This window comes from Gossypium arboreum, chromosome 4 (genome assembly GCF_025698485.1).
Source record: "Gossypium arboreum isolate Shixiya-1 chromosome 4, ASM2569848v2, whole genome shotgun sequence".
Classification (NCBI taxonomy): Eukaryota; Viridiplantae; Streptophyta; class Magnoliopsida; order Malvales; family Malvaceae; genus Gossypium; species Gossypium arboreum.
The window spans coordinates 118,120,843-118,138,896 of NC_069073.1; the positions used below are offsets into that span (position 1 = coordinate 118,120,843).

The 18,054-nt window shown below is 30.6% G+C and overlaps 1 protein-coding gene across 1 annotated transcript; it reads right to left on the reverse strand.

Annotated features, from left to right (window-relative positions):
* Window positions 1–3,107: 3,107 nt before the first annotated feature.
* Window positions 3,108–4,986, reverse strand: LOC108460877 (uncharacterized). The gene has a single exon (XM_017760567.2). The coding sequence runs from the start codon at window positions 4,742–4,744 to the stop codon at window positions 3,254–3,256; it is 1,491 nt and encodes a 496-aa protein (XP_017616056.1). The 5' UTR covers window positions 4,745–4,986; the 3' UTR covers window positions 3,108–3,253.
* Window positions 4,987–18,054: the final 13,068 nt, after the last annotated feature.

Genomic DNA, 18,054 nt, shown 5'->3' on the forward strand with positions numbered 1-18,054 from the left:
TTTGATTGAATTTTACTATTATTTTTAGAATTAGACCAAGAATTTATCAAAGTATTAATTTGAAATATGAAATTAAATCAATTAACAAGTGGATTTCAACCAGTCGATGGACTGAATCAATGATTAAATTGATTCAACTTTTTTTTTTCTATTTTCTATTTTAGAAAACCTTCAATTTTCACGTTAGAAAATTGACAAGAGAAACGCTACATAAGATCTCACTAGATATTGAAAAACCAGTGTGGCTCAATGAATTTTCTAAGTTGACCCACTTTCAATGGAATTTCCTCTTTCCTTTTAAAGTGAATGCTCGCAATGGAGCAAACAGTCTTGTGAAAATGCTTACTTTAAAATTATATTCGTGACATTGCAGCAAAATTAGATTAATATATGAATGGTGTTTTAAAGATTGGGACGTAAAATTTTGACATAATTTGAGGAACAATAATAAAATGACAAATCGCATTGCCAAAAATATCAGAAGTGAAATGAAACAGTTGATTATTCATGTGAATCCACTAACATATGTGAAAATTTTATTAAAAGAAGATGTCTAACACGTTATACGCATAATGATTGATGGAAAATAATGTTTCACATTATTAGTATGATAAATAAGAAAATGACATTCCAATTTTTTAATAATTAGATTTCATTAATTATTAAGATATTTTACATTTACGTAAATTTATTCGTATAGTACAAAATGTTAATATTTATTCATTCATTTTTGCTTTCTTATTATATAATATATATACTCTTTGCATCGTATCTAAATCAAGCAAGTGGCATGTTACAAGTCAATACCCAAGACAAAACACCAAACAAAATTGTGCCACCGCAACTACAGGATAATGTAAGCAAACAGGGACAAGTCCCATGTTAGCACAGATTTGGTGATATTATATAGTTTTTGTTTTATATAAATAATAATGGGAATTTTGAATTTTGACAAAGAAAGTGACATTCTTTTTATTTATGTTTTTTCCCTCTTAAGCTTCCATTGAAAGAAAAAAGAAGAAGAAAATTTTGAGTGATGGTGGGGTCAATCATTGCATGACGATTGTTTGTTTGTTTGGTAGCTGGGAAAATGAACAGTACACCTGTATGTGGATTTTCTTAGTGTTCATACACTATTTGTGTAATGTAAAGAAAAAAAATTTTTTGAAAGAAGCTTTCTTTATCGGATATTATAATTGGTAAACGATTATCCTTTTATTAAAATATATTATTAAAAATTAATTTATTAAATAAGTTTTAGTTTAAGTAAAATCATATACTCGGAGATTTCATAAAATGTTTATTTATTTTGTTATTTTAGTTTTAATTTTTCATTATTTTAGTTCTCCTCTTAATTAATTTTGTTTTAAATGTTATGATTTTAATGACGTTGACATGATAGCTCACGTAATAATTTATATGTATTTTATTATTAAATAAGATGAATTAAAAATTTTTATGGAGACCGAAATTAAATTGTAAATTTTAAAGAGGTAAATATATAATTTTATTATTTATTAAAGGTATCAAATTACAGTTTAATCATATTTAACTTAAAATTTCATTATTTAAAAAGTAACTAAATTGAATGTTGTACCTACCTCCATTTAAATTTCGCCTATGTTATATATTTTTAATATATATTATTTTTAATTTTTATGTAATATATGTCAACACCCAATTAAAATAAATAATTTAAATAAATTTCAAAAACTATGACCTAAATAATAAAAAAATGAATTAGAGTCAAAATAAAAAAATTAAAATTAAAATTTAATTATACATTGATTTAATTGAATAGATGAAAGTAGAGGTATTTATGGACCGAATCAAGCCTAAGTATGATATTAACATATTTTATTGTTTTCCAAGTCTAACTCATTAAAACCGAGCTTAAAATTTTACCTAAAATCACTCATATTTGCAAAAATTAATTTAATCCCATTTTAAGCCTACTTATATTATTTTTAAATATTTTTAAAAAATATTTATATTATATTATTTTAATATTTAATAAATTTATACATTTTTTATTAAAATTTTTACATATTCATCTTAACAATATTTTAATATTTATAGTAGAGTAATAATATATATTTAGTATAAATTTATTTTTTAAATGTGTTTTAAATTACATTATAAACTTAAAACGAGCTGAGTTGGGCCAAGCTCAAACATTTCAAATGGGTCTATTTTTATTTTGTTCAATACATTTTTGAATATAATATTTCTACTTAAACCCTCTCAACTTTGTAATTTTGAACTTAAATATAGAACTTAGAGTATAAATAGTTGTAGACGGAAGGAATTTATTTGTAGACATATATTGTCAGGCAAAAGACGAGTGTTGAATAAATATTTGAATTATCAACAAAATAATTAATCTGCAATAATTTTGAAGATTGCATGCCTAAAAAGGCTTTAATTCCCCTTTATTTTCTCTTATTTTCTAATCCCAACTTGATTGAAAAATCTCATGTAGTAGGGCCCCTTTCTTATCTAAAACACATGAAAGATGAGACCTTAGTTCACAATAAAAGCAAAATATAATAATAATTGCTTTCAAACAAAATCAAAATCCCATTCTCCATTTCCCTTCTACCTTAACCTAATTATTTGTCTCTATTATTTTAAAGTATTCCAATTCACTACTAAAATCCGATCATGATATGATCCTAATTTTTAAATATACTCACATTCAATGTTTGTTTTGGGGGAATTTTAAACGTGCACATGAGACTAAGCAAGTAAAAGTGAGAATTTCACTAGGGGTCAAAACAAATAAAAGTAATCAACTTGAAAATGCTTAGATTCTAAGCTGCAAATTTCAACTCCAATCTTTTTCCTGTTAGCTTACCTTATATGCTACCAAAAGAAAATGGAGATCGCTAAATAATTCAAATCAATTCCAGAATCTTTTGATTTGTTCACATAGGCTTCATTAATGGTCCCTGGAATCAAAGGAGAGACAAAGACAAATATATATATATTCCTTAATCAATTAACTCAAGAAAAAGAACGGAAGAAAGAAGGAAAACCCAATACTCAGATTCAGTTAATTTAAGATATTCAACGAATTTAAAGTTAACCCAGAATGTAAATCATAATTTTTCAACACAAACTCATAATTTCATATAGCATAAAATAAAATTAAGTGCTAAGATTTTGATTTATACTTGATATATATAGTAATACGTAATAATACCAATTAAAACTAACAGATATATCGTAAAATCTTTCATAATTTTAGAAATTAAACTGAACCTTGTGAAACTTTATATACCACTTTGCCATCGACGTTGCCTCTTTTGTCACCACTAACTGCCACACCAACGCCTTGATACTGAGAAGGCACGACACCCCCCTGTGCAGTATAGTAAGCCTGTCTGTCGTACGCTGCCACGTGTCCATATCCAGCATCTGTTACACCGCTGCTCGGCGGCCTTACCACCTGTTGTGCCATCGTTGATATCGGCTGGTGTTGAGTGGGCGGAGGTTGAGGTTGGGCCACCATGTTGTAAACGGGTTGCTCCCGGTAAACTTCATGAGGCATTCTCTGCACGTTGGTGTAGTAGCCTTGACCGGCTTGTCCGGTTACTGGTCGAACCATTTGTGGTGCTGCTGATGCTGATGCAGGTGCAGGTGCTGGAGCTGGAACTGGTGGAGGTGCGTGATAGAGGTTGGCCGGAGCCGATCCTGGAACTGGAGCTGGGATCATGTAAACAGGGTGATCCGCCGGCGGTGGTGGTCCTGGGGCTGCAGTTACGGTTGCTGGGAAACCCCCGGCTGAAATTTGTTTATCCGACCAGATTCCGGCTGTCGCTGGCACATGCTGTTGTACGGTCACCGGTTGTGGTTTTTCAGGTAACTTCTGGGCGTAGTATTCCCCTGTATAAGGGAAAGAAGCAGCTTCTTCAGTCTTCTTCCTATACATAGCGAGCTGTTCTTGATCCCGAATTTGAAGCCTCTGTAATTCTTGTAGATGTTCTTGATCCCGAATTTGAAGCCTCTGCAATTCTTGTATCTGTCTTTGAATTTCACCTGGACTCAAAGCATGATCCGTCCCAACGACTTCCGGTACCGGAGGTGGCGGTGGTTGGATCACCGGTTCCGCCACGGGATCACGGATTTTAACCGGCGGAGGTGGAGCCATCCCCTTTTCAAGTCCAAACAAGAAATCCACATTGCTTTGCGGGATCGCAGCGGTTTTCTCGCCTCCCGGAGTCGTACCGGAATTTAAAGCCTCCACGAACCGCTCACGGTCCAATTTGGCCCCTTCGCTCCCGTAATTCACGGAACCGGTCGCTGGAAACACGAAAAGCCGCATTCTAGCTGGCTTGGCCGAGGCTCGATAAAGCCGATCATATTCTAACATCATGTGTTCGAGATCATCATCGTTAGTTACCGAAATAAGTGCATCGAGGTCCTCACCAGGGAGCTGGTATTTGAACGAAAAATCACCGTCGCCACCGCCGCAGAGAGCGGAGAGCTTAGAGATCATGGCGGAGAATTTGATGTTTCGATCAGCGGCCAGGATCTTAGTCTCTCCACCGATGTAAGCTAGCTGATTATCATGAGGCCGAGGATGGATCTTGCCACCGTAGCTGCACATAAACTTAGCCTTATAACTCTGCGGTTGTTGCGATTGATCCTCCCACGGCGGAGGATTTTCAAAATCGATTTCCCGAGATCGCGGCGAAGAATCGCCGGAATCCGGGTACGAATTATAAGAGTAATTCTCCATTTTTCTTTGTTTTTTTTTTTTTTAATTCAAAGAAATAAAGCGTTTTGAAATGTCTTGGGGAGTTTATTAGAAGAAATGGAGAAGAAGGCTAAAAAATGGTCGTGCCGTTTGTTAGGGCCTAATTGGGAGGGAGGAGAGATATTGTGACCAAGGGGAGTATGGAAATTGTGTGCTGTGGAGAGTATCAAGGTGGGGTTAGGGACAGGTGGCGAGGTTGGAGGAGGATAGGATGGAAAGAAGGTGAGTCGGGTGAGTTAAGAGAGAGTGATGGTATTGATTGAGAGAGAAGGGATAAGAGAGTGATGTCTTGGCTGTGATTGGACAATCAACGCTCACTCATACTTCACAATACAGCCTTTTCGCCGTGGGCAATCCGACTCTTAATTACATTTACACTTTACATACTCCTCCATATAATATTATCTTTCCGAAATTTGAAGACTACATATTTTAATTTATAATAAAATTTATATATAAAAATGTACTAAAAAATTATACAAAAATTGGATAAATATTATATTTATAATTATTTTGAATTTTATCATATAAAGTTTGTTCAAAAAAAGCTCCTTAAACATGTCAGGAAAAAATAATTTGCCACGTTAATTTATGGAAGATCAAAGGGACCATAAGATTCAAGTTAAATCACAAAAGTGAAGCCAACCTTATCATAAAGAAGTGGCACCGACAATGAATCTCGTAACCCTTCTGTCAACAAAAGGATCCAATAGCCTAAAGAAAAACATAAAACATAGAACAAGGATCAATTTACATATAAATAACATATCCTTATCAACAAAAAGACTAGATAGTTGCAAACTAGTTAGGATTAAAAGCCTCATCGAAGGATTCAATAATATTAATCATAAGAACTTTTTCAAAAGACGCATTCTTTAACACCAAATAAAGAGATAGAAATTGAGTATGTTCTTCAAATCGGTTTCTTTCCTATTTAAAGAACTTGAGTATATTTTCCTCCCTTTACTTCTCATAGTGGGCTTTAAGGCAAATTTCCTTCTTTAATTTCAAGAAACTCTTGCTCCCACTATTCTTCTTTTGCATAAAGCTTTCCTAATTCTAAAATAAGATTGATCCTTTAAAACTTTGCTCAACATTTATTTTTAGACGAACATGGATTTTGTTGATGGTTGAAACATGATGCTTGATTGATGTCTTTCCAAAGTCTCAAACCTCATGCCTTATTTCTTCAATCAACCTATGCAGGCATTTGTTCAACCCAACTTTTATTTTTTTTCAAACCCAACCCATACTCATCAGGCTTGTGATATTCAATAAAACGTTTAAAAAGGCTTCAACTCATGCCTAGTTTTTTTACCCTTAAAAGAGAATTGATGCTCACATGGGCTATGTAAAGGGGTAGGTTTAAATGGACAATAAGGGCTTAGAATGGGTCCAAACGAGAATGGTTTGTTATGGAGAGAGGCTTCAATAAATGAAATTTCACTAATCTCCTTATTTTTGGAATCAATATTCGAAGAATAAGTCTCATCCTTCTTGCCCTTTTTAATGTAATTCCCATTAGAGTTGTAAGTGATCGCATCTTCAATAATTCAGGGTAATAGGCTTGAAACAGAGCCAACCTTCTTGGCCTATGTGTGATGCTCCCTGCCTCCTTCAATGGCCAAGAGACTTGCCTTTTCAAAAAGCTTTCTTAGGGTTACTACTAAATTCATGGACAAAAGTGAAGGTAAGGGCCCTAACCCCCTAAATAGGATAATTATGCTTTAACCCCCCTAAATAGGATAATTATGCTTTAAACCCCCACAAATCTATAAACTTATAAGTTAATACATGGTAAAATTATTGTTCCCCAAATAATAAAATTTTGATTTAGTTCTTCTAAAAATGATAAACATGTAAGCCAATACAATGATGAAATTTCATTTTAGCTTTTATAAAAATATATAACTCAATTACATCGCCCCTCTCCCTAAAATATATAACACAATGTTGGAAGTTAACTTGAGGTTGTTTTCGTTGTGGGTCTATAGAACATTTTGTTAGAGATTATCCCAAGAATGAAAATGCTACACCTATTACTTCTCAGAGATCTATGCCTGCTTCTAAGGGTCACGGGTCAAGTCGAAGTAGTTCATTTTCGAAAGGTGGTGCTAGAAGGGAAATGATGTTGTTACTCAATAGTTGGAGGCCAAAACGCAAGCTCGTGATTATGTTGTGCACGATGCTAATGATGTTGTAACAGGTATATTTTTATTACATTCAAAACATGTTTATGCTTTGATAGATCCGGGATCTTCGCATTCATATGTTAATACTAAATTGGTTGAGTCGGGAAGTTTAAAATCGAGACATCTAAAGTATCGATAGTGGTGTCTAGTCCATTGGGACAATCGTGTCGTCATGGTGCGGATGTGCAAGAGATGTCCGTTAATGATACGAATATAACCTTCCTATTGATTTGTTGATAATGTCATTTGGCAATTTTGATATGATTTTGAGAATGGATTGGCTTACAGAGCACGGGGTGATTCTGTACTATTGTAAAAATAAGTTTGTTGTTCAGAATGAAAGTGGTGATATGATTGAGGTGAATGGTATTCGAACAAGTGGTTCAACTCGTATCATTTCAAAGAATTCGAGCTAATAAACTTCTTAATCAAGGTTGTGAAACTTTTCTAGCCTATGTTATCAATTCAAATTCTGTTGATAGTCAGTACAGTAAAATTCAAACTGTTTGTGAATTCCCTGATGTGTTTCTAGAGGAATTACCGAGATAATCACCGAATTTGGAGGTTAAGTTTATAATTGAAATGTTTCCTGGTACGGCTTCGGTGTCAATGCCCCTCTACCATATGTCACCTACAGAATTGAAAGAATTAAAAGTAAAATTGCAAGACTTATTGGATCGTGGTTTTATATGTCCTAGTATATCGTCTCGAGGAGCTCCAGTACATTTTGTCAAAAAGAAAGATGGCTCGATGTAGCTTTGTATTGATTATCGACAATTGAATAAATTGGTAATTAAGAATAGATATCCTCTACCTCGTATTGATAACTTATTTGATCAACTAAAAAGAGCTTCCGTCTTTTCCAAGATTGACTTGAGATCGTGTTACTATTAATTGAAAGTGAAAGAAAGTGATGTATCTAAAACGACATTTCGTACACGATATGGTCATTACGAATTCTTAATGATGCCTTTTGGATTGACGAATGTTTTGACAGCATTTATGGATCTCATGAATAGTATTTTCTAACCGTATTTAGATCAATTTGTGGTAGTATTTATTAATGATATTTTGGTTTATTCGAAATCTGAATCCGAGCATGAACAACACCTCAGAATTCTTTTGCAAGTGTTACAAGAGAAACAGTTATACGAAAATCTTAGTAAGTGTGAATTCTGGTTATCAAAAGTTGTATTTTTAGGTCATGTTATCTCAGCAGATGGAATTAGAGTTGATCCGAAAAAGATTGAGGCAATTGTTCAGTGGAAAGCACCGAGGAATGTGTTAGAGGTTCGTAGTTTTCTTAGACTAGCTAGTTATTTTCAAAGATTTGTAAATAGATTTTCGAAGATAGCCTCGCAGATGAAAAATTTATTACATAAGAATGTTCAGTTCGTTTGGGATGATCAGTGTCAAGAAAGTTTTGAGAAATTGAGTAGATGTTATCTGAAGCACCAGTTTTGACTTTACAAGAATTGGGAAAGGATTTTGTCGTTTATGGTGATGCTTTCTTGAGCAGTCTTGGTTGTGTTTTGATCTAAGAAGGGAAAGTGATTGCGTATGCGTCTCGTCAGCTAAAAATACATGAACGCAATTATCTAACACATGATTTAGAATTAGCTGCCGTGGTTTTTGCTTTAAAGATTTAGAGATATTATCTGTACAGTGAAAAGTGTTATATTTATACCGGTCATAAGGGTTTCAAATACATATTATCACAAAAGGAGTTAAATTTGAGACAACGTCTTTAGGTAAAACTTCTAAAAGATTTTGATTGTGTTATTGATTACCACCCTGGTAAAGCTAATGTTGTAGTTGATGCATTGAGTAGAAAAACTGCAATTGAATTACGAGCAATGTTTGCTCAACTCAGTATCAATGATGATAGAAGACTATTGGCTGAACTAAAAATCAAACCGGTAATGTTTGATCGGATCAAGTCAGCGCAGTTAGAAGATGACAGGTTAGCGAAGAAAAGAGAAATGGTTCAGAATGGTATATTAGAAAATTTCAGTATTGATGATTATGGTTGTTTGAGATTTCATAACCGAATTTACATTCCAGATGTTTCTAAATTGAAAGAGTTGATACTTCGCGAAGCTCATGATAGTCCTTTTGCTTTGTATCCTGGAGGAACGAAAATGTATCGCGATTTGCAAGAATCTTATTGGTGGCCAAGAATGAAAAAAGTTATGGTCGAATATGTGGCTAAGTGTTTAACTTGTCAACAAGTTAAGATAGAACATCAGGTTCCCATCGGATTACTTTAACCTATTTCTATTCCTGAATGGAAATGGGATTGTATCATGATAGATTTTGTAACATTGTTACCTTTATCGGGAAGTAAGAAAAATGCTATTTAGGTGATTGTTGATCAACTTACGAAATCGGCTCATTTTATTGCTGTCAGGACTGACTGGTCACTTCAAAAGCTTGTTGAAGTTTATATTCAATAAATCGTGAGATTGCACGGTATCCCTATGTTGATAATTTTTTATCGAAATCCATGGTTCACTTCAGGATTGTAGAAACATTTGCACGAATATCTTGGTAGGCGACTTAATTTTAGCACAGCTTTTCACCCGCAAACTGATGGATAATCTGAACATGTTATTCAAATTTTGGAAGACATGCTTCGTACTTGTGTTATTGATTTTGAATCAGGTTGGAAGCGTTACTTACCTTTGGCAGAATTTGTATACAATAATAGTTTTCAATCGAGTATTCAAATGGATCCGTATGGAGCATTATACAATCGTATATGTCAATCAACTATTTGTTGGATGGAATTGAGTGAAAGAAAAATGATCGGGCCGAAATTAATTCAAGAAACAGAAGACATTGTTAAGAGAATTTGAGATAGATTGAAGACAGTTTTTGACAGACAGAAATCATATACAAATTTGAAACATCGAGATATTGAATATTATATTGGTGATAAAATATTTCTTAAAGTTTCGCCTTGGATGAAAATTTTGAGATTTGGCCAAAAGGCAAACTAAGTTATTGTTTTATTAGACTGTATGAGATCATGGAAAGAGTGGGACCAGTTACGTATTGTTTAGCTTTACTTGTGGAATTACAGAAAATTCATAATGTTTTTCATATTTCAATGCTTAGAAGATATCGATCGAATCCATCTCATGTTATTTCGACGGGAAGATATTAAGATTCAACTTGATTTTTCATACGAAAAAGAACTAGTTGAGATTTTTGCATGTGAAGTGAAAGAGTTGCGTAATAAACGAGTCTGTTAGTGAAAGTGCTATGACGTAGTCATAGTGTTGAGGATGCGACTTGAGAATCAGAAGAGACGATGAGATCTTAGTAACCCCACCTCTTTTCAGGTAAATTTCGAGGACGAAATTTAATTAGGGGGAGAATTGTAACCACTTAATAGTCAAAGGTATCGGAAAGTGCATTTTCAAGACTCTATTTTTGTAAATCGGACTCCTAAATATTTATTACGAAGTTAGTTGTGTAGTTAATTAGGTTTTGGTTAAGTGAATTTGCACGAATTAAGAGTAATTAGGTATAATGACTAAATTGCATATAGGGTGAAAGTTGAATTATAGATTAAAGAATAATTAAAGGGGCTAAATAAGCAATTATGCCATTATTTTTAGTAATGTGGCATAAGTGTAAAATTATTATATATGTTATTAATAAATTAAAGTTAAAATATATATTATAATATGTCTTTTACTTAATATTTAAGTAAATATATATAATATAATAATAAACTAATGTATAATAAAACAAATGAATAAGTAAAAGAAAAGAAAGATAAAAACGAAGCAGAAAGGAAAGAAAGAAAAGAAAAGGGAAAGAAAAGAAGAAAGAAGAAGACGAACAGCCCTAGGGGTTTCAAAGCTCCAAGTTTAATTGGTTAGTCAATGTAGTTCATTTTTCTTGCAATTTTTATGTTTTTTGAATCCCGCTGTTAAGTACTACCTGATCTATGTCAAAATTTTAGCAATTATTGAGTTTTTAAATGTTGTTAATATAGAAAAATTTTAGTATTAGGGATTAAATTGATAGATTTGAAAGTTAGAAATGAAAAAGGATTCAATTGTAGAATAAATTGTAAATTTTGAGTAATAGGGACTAAATTATGAAAATTTCAAAATTTAGAAACTTAAGTAAAAATAAGGAGTTAAATTTGGTCTAAAGTGAAATTTGTATAATATAAAATTAATTGTGAAGAAATAAAGTTAGTCTTGGTTTAGGGACTAAATTTAAATTTAGGTAAATATTGAGTCAAAATTGAAATATTCAATATGAAATTGAATTGTGTTGTATTGATAAATTTTAATTGTTTTAATTCCGTAGCTAACATAGTACCGAAATCCTCGACTAAAAAGGGGAAAGATCAAGTCGACATCGAATAGCTCGGAATTCTTAGTTTGTATCTCTATAATCTGAACTTAGTGTGTTAATTGTTATAATTCCATTTAATGCATATGGTAAGTGTTGAGGTGAGAATTATTGTGATGAATTTATTGAATTTATATTGATTGAATTGAATTGGAATATATATTATGAATATATATACGTGTAAATGTGATATTGTGTAAATATGATAATTGGATATTGGTTGTATTCGGAAAGTGAATTGGAACCCTATTAACTGTATCGGGCTGAGTCGGGTATAAATGGCATGCCATAGGATTGAAAGAGTTTAGGGATTTCTTCGACTTCGAGTCGATGAGGCACTGGGTGTCAAATTTATATAGCGCTGGGCGCAGTTATTATTTCAGATTTATCCAACGAGGCACTGGGTGTCAAATTAGTGTGTTGGTTGGATCTATGTATCCATCCGAGTCTGAGTCATGTTAATAGGGATAATTAAATAAACGGTACTATGATTGATAGTGGATGATATTGTATGTGAATTGAAAATGGGATAGTGAATTGAAACATGAAAACGAGACACATGAATTATGTATTCATGAATTGGATATTGTTATTGTTTCAAATAATATGTGGATCAAATTGTGAAAAGCTATTATATAACAATAAATGAAAATTGAATATGGTATAAAATAATGTATTTATGTTTTGAGTTTTGAATTGTTAATGTTATTGTATAAATAAATGTGGTTTTAAATGTTCAATTGTGCTTAAAATTTAATCGTGCCTATTATATCGTTTGTCTTTAAATATTCGGATTATAGAAATACTGCTGAGTTTTACTTAGCATATGGTTTTGTTTTTTGTGCGCAGTTTAGGTACTTAACTTTTGATCACCAATTCAGCATCTAACAACAATCCCGAACTCAAATGTGGTAATGTCTCAAATGTGGTAATGTCTATCTTTTGTGTCAGCATGTACCTAAGGTGTCTAAATAATAGTTATTTTGTGGTTTGATTGTAAATGAGGTTATAAGTTTAATAATGGTTTGGTATATACATATGAATATGTGTTTGTGTTTGAAGTTATATTATGGCATGTTAAATTGATGTTTAAGTGTTCATAAACTAGGCAAAATGGATTAAATTATGTATGTTTATAATTTGGAATTGAATAATGCTTTGATGATATGTTTTGATGATATAAATGTGGTACCAATGATGATACATTGGTTAGACACCTAGGATGATTGGTTTGACATGATTTGAATGTATTTGATTGTGTTTTGAATTGGTTAAACGAATGATTTTTGAATTAATTGGTGTCCAAGTTTGCAGTGAATGGTAAACTTGTTGTTTAAGGTACATTCTGAATCTACACGGCTAGACACACAGGCGTGTGACTCGGTCGTGTGAGACATATAGCTAGCATACGGGCGTGTGAGGCCATTTCAAAAGGGCACACGGTTTGGTACACGGGCGTGTAGCTTGGCCTTGTGACCCAAGTCAGAGAGTTATACGGGCACAGACACGGGCTAGGACACTGCCGTGTGTCCCTATTTCGAATGCCCACACAATTTAAGACATGGGCGTGTCTCCTGACCGTGTGAGTCACATGGCCTGACCACAGACCGTGTGAACCTTGCATCTTTGAAAATTTTCAATATTTTCGAAAAATTCTCTGAGATTTCGAATTAGTCTCGACTTGTTTCTAACTCGTATTTTGGGCATCGAGGGCTCGAATAAGGGACAATATATATATATGAGTTTGACTAGTTTATGACTTGAACATTATATGATATGAAATGTTTATAATTTATGCCTGTTTGATCGGTAATGCTCCTAAACTCTATTCCGACGACAGATATGAGTTAGGGGTGTTACATAGCTAGACTTCATATTTGCATTTGTCTTCATTGTTAGTCACCTTATCACCTGAACTCTCTTGAGTTCGATCTTCAGAATACTCCGTGTTTTCATTGTAATACAAAAATATTACAACTAACCTATCACGCTTACAGATAAGCCGTTTTAATTCTGATAATTTTGTGTCAATTCTCTACTCAATGTTTGTACGCCGTGGCGCAGTCATCAAGCTATTCAAAATCTACCCCAAAAGGCAAATTTCTAAGACTAAATGCTTTCCTATAAGTGACTATCGGGAGTTCGCTTCAATATATATTTTTATCAACCATTTCTTCCAAAACAAACATGCAAAAGTTGTGGTCCAACTCATAGACCTCACGAATACCCTTCGCCTTCCAAGCCTTTTGGACAATCGTTTTCAATGGTTGAAGACGAATAGGTTTCAAAAAGATTACCTTACCAACCAAAGATATGTTGTAAATCATTTCATTAATGAAATCATGAGTGATGAGCTCCTGAGTTTCTATTTCATGCACGATATCCTCTTGTAGCACCAATCCAACTTCCATGTCCTCATCAATAGCCATAATCTAGAGAAGTAATGAAGAAAACGACCAAGCAAATAATATAGAAACAAACAAGAGCAAATTAAAGAAGAAAGGAGGGTTGATAGATCATTAAAAAAAGTGAAACAAGAGAGCAGAAGGGAAGATACAAGACGGTTCTACAAAGAGAATAGAAAACGATTGATATATGCTTGGACAAAGCTATCTTTGTTAAAAGAAAAATAACCCCCAATATTAAAAATATAATTAAATTTAATTCCATCAATTCTCTAATTATTTTATATTTTTAAAAATCTTGCAAAAAAAAAAAAGAATTTTATGGACATGGGAACTTGTGCTTTGTAGCATTCTTCAATCCTTAGTAATAGGTGTAATAGAGAAGTTAAAGTAAAGTAATTGTGAAGAGGTGGAGAAGATGATGAATACGGAGATAATATCTGACTTTTATACTTGGCTGAGAAGGTATTATTGGTTTTCTTTGGCTTGTAGAAGTAGTGGTTATGAAAACTTGATTTAATTAAAAAAAATTAATTTTTTTTAATTTAAAGTTAATTGAATCAAATTATTCGAATAATTCGAGTTTCAAGTCGAGTTGAAATTTACAATTTGAATAACTCGAATAACAGATTGGTGTAAATGCTCTTTTGGTTCCTGTCAACTTTGAAAATGAGCAAATTAGTCTCTCTCTCAACAAAAATTAGAAAAAGTTCAAAATAATTTTAAATTTCAAAATATTTATAAAATTTCAAAATTTATATTTTTAAAAATTATAATATATATAAAGAAAGTTAAAATTTTTAAAATGTTCTAAAGTAAAATTTTAAAATGTTTTAAAGTAATAATTTTAGAAACCTAAAAAGTTAATTAATGATTCAAGCTTATCATATTAAAATATTTTTATTTTTTCTTTATTTAAAATAATTTTAAATACATATGATTTTAAATTTATGTAGCTCTAACATGGAATTAATTATACTACAACAATATTTTAATTTGAGATGTTTAATTTTTTTAATTTAACTCTAACAATTTCATCGATTCGATTCGACTTGACTTGAATTTCATTTAATTCGAATCGATTCGGGAAAAAATTTAATCAAATTAGATTAATAAAATAAAACTCGTAAACTTAATTAATTTAAAAAAATTTCACTCAATTCAATCGTTATGATTATGTAGAAGAAAAGGTATTAGCTGATTCCTTCATCATAGCCCACAATATTTTGTAGGGTCCTTTTATTAGCCTCGCCGTCTATGTGTGTCAATACTAAGATGGCATAAACATGGAGGATTGAAAGATGGGTTAAAAGCACCATTGTCTTGAGTTGGCTTGCTGCTTGCCATCCTTTATTGGTACTTGAGTATTAGGTTAATATTTCTTTTTGTAAATTTATTTATTTTTAAACATCTTTTTAATTTTATTTTCTTTATTAATGTTTGTCATATGTTATATTCTGGGGTTGTTATATTTTATTATAATATTAGCTATCAATATCACATCATTATATTCAAACGATATTACAATAAAAATATTAAATTATATGACTAATTCTAAGTTCAAATATCAATTAAGTTCAAAATAATTTAGATACCAATTAAATAATAATTACCAAATTTAAGGAGCGAAGTATACATTAACCTTTTAATATTAACCACATAATCATTGAGCATTTTACCTATTTATGTGGTCTTATGTAACATAAATTACGTTAAACTAAAATATTTATATATGAATATGTAATTTTATGATATTAAAATTTAAGGTAAATCATACAAATAGTCACTAAATTAAGGTTAGATTAACGCTTTTGTTACCTAATTTTCAAAAGTTACGTAATAATCACTATGATAATTCATTTATTAATTGTTGTTAAAGGGGAATCCATACCATTTTTATAACTTCAACCGTTCTTTATAACACTCTCATAACTATGGTGGTCAGTTTCGTACCAATCTTAGTCGTATTAGCCGATGTGTATTGTTTTAGTACTAAGTATAACAAGTAATATATTTTTTCACACTGATAAAAATTTCAGTTTGTATCGATTATAGCGATCGATGCATAAATAATATTAAAAATATAAATGTTGTTAACTATTTGTTAAAGACTTAATTAGGATGTATTACCCTATAAAAAAAACTACAATAAAAAGTAAGGTTTAACATTTAAATTTTAAAGTTTTTTTCCTAATACATAGTTTCACTTTTAAATTATAATTTTAAAAAACTCAACTTACGTATTATTAAAGAAAACCAGTGCCATTTATTTGATATTTATAAATATTTTATATATATATTAAATATTTTTTAAAACATCAATAAATCTAAAATGATACAAAAAAAAATAGATAGTACTACTGGTACATACTGATTTCAATAAAAAATGATGTATCCACCGATATATTACTAATTACTACCTTGCTCATAATGTAAACCAACATATGTGACAAAATTAACATGTCACATAAACTTGTCATTTACCCCTTAACAATAATTAATAAATAAGTGACTATAATATACTAATCTAATAACATTAATTACTATTGCACAACTTTTAAATATATTTTTTGTAAAATGATTTCATAAAAATTATAAAAAAATAAAAAATAGAAAAATTTCTAAAATAAAAAATTATTAATATTAAAAATATATATGAAAATTGATATAAACTTATAAAAATTATAAAAATTCATAAAACTTAAACTAGACTGGATTAATCGTTGCTTCGATTAAACTAAAACTAACAAGGGTACCAGTCTAGAGAGAGCCATTTGATTGGTTGACCTGGGAACTGAACAGTTGAATAATTTTTTTTTTTTAATATATATATATATTTTATTTTTAATATATTATTTAATTGAACTAGACGAACTGACAAATTGATGGCATAACCGGTTCGATCACCAGTCTAGTTTTGAAAACCTTAGTTAGAATATTTCATTCTAACATATGATAATAGTTGGATAATAAAATTTTGTTTTGATAAAAGTATTAAAAAATAAAAAATCGTTTCAACTGCCCAGTTCCTAAGTTAACTGGTCTATTGGCTTTTCTTGCCGATTTTGGGATAATCAATCCAATTCAAATTTTTATTATTTTTCTTATTTTTATAATTTTATATCGTTTTAATATTTAATATTTTTTATAACTTTTATGATTTTTAAAGAATTCTAATACATTTTTAAAATTTTAAATAAGTTTTATTAGTGTTATAAAACTTTTTTATATTTATTAGATTTTTATATTTTATTTATATTTTTATAATTTTTAATATAATTTTTTATAGTTTTAATAATTTTATATCAATTTTTCTCGCTTTTAATCATTTTATGGGAAAACTATTAGATTAAACCATAAATTGCACGTGTTACCATCTGATCGATTTTTCAATTTATTTTAATAATCAATGTGGTCAATGACAGAAATCATTATCAAAGAGGTTTAATTGATTATTTTAATTAACGGCAAGGCCTTAATTGAGGACAAAATTAATACATAAACTTAATTGATTTTTTAAGGGCTTTTTTGACATATAAGCCTTGAATTTATTTTTTCATATTCGTTTTGCACTCCATATTCGAGATTCATGATTATCTCTCTCGACAATATAATCCTTAAAAGTTAAATTATATTTTTTATCAATATAATATATTTTACCATTACACGTTATTTTTTTTAATCTATTTTTTAATAAAAAAGAACAATGAAAGTGGCCGCGTACATATCGCGGGGAAAGAGAAAAAAGTGCGGATACCGCGTAGCACCCGATCCATTATTCTGACGTATTTCAAATCCCCTTTGCTTTTCGCAGTTTTTTCGAATAAGAAGTTTTGAACACAAAAAGGTTGGAATTAGTAGAAAAGTAGATTCCTAAAAAATTTATTGTGAAATAATACGCACATTTTTTTCTTTAAAAAATATTACTCTGAAAAATGTGTTTTTAGGTTTTTAGATTTTTAAATTTTATCGATTGAGTTTTAATTCAATTGATATAAGTATTGTTACTAATATAAGAGAATGTGGGTTTGAGTACGTTGAAACACATTATCATTCTATTTACGGATTGGAAAGGGTTATGGATAGTTTTAAATATTACATAAACAAAAATATATATGATCGAGTCTATAATGAAATTATTAAAAAAAATTAAATTTCAATTACGAAGAATAATAAAATTTATTTCAGTCAATAGTTAAAAATTTTAACAGTAATAGATTACTTTTGTAAAGAAAAACTTTTGTTTGAGTTATTGGATTATAATTTTAATCACAAAAATATTCTTTTATGAAATTAATATTGTGTTTACAATAAAAAT

What these genes read in the sequence shown, in the direction of transcription:
- LOC108460877 (XM_017760567.2), bottom strand. Translation starts at nt 4,744, where the DNA reads ATGGAGAATTACTCTTATAATTCGTACCCGGATTCCGGCGATTCTTCG.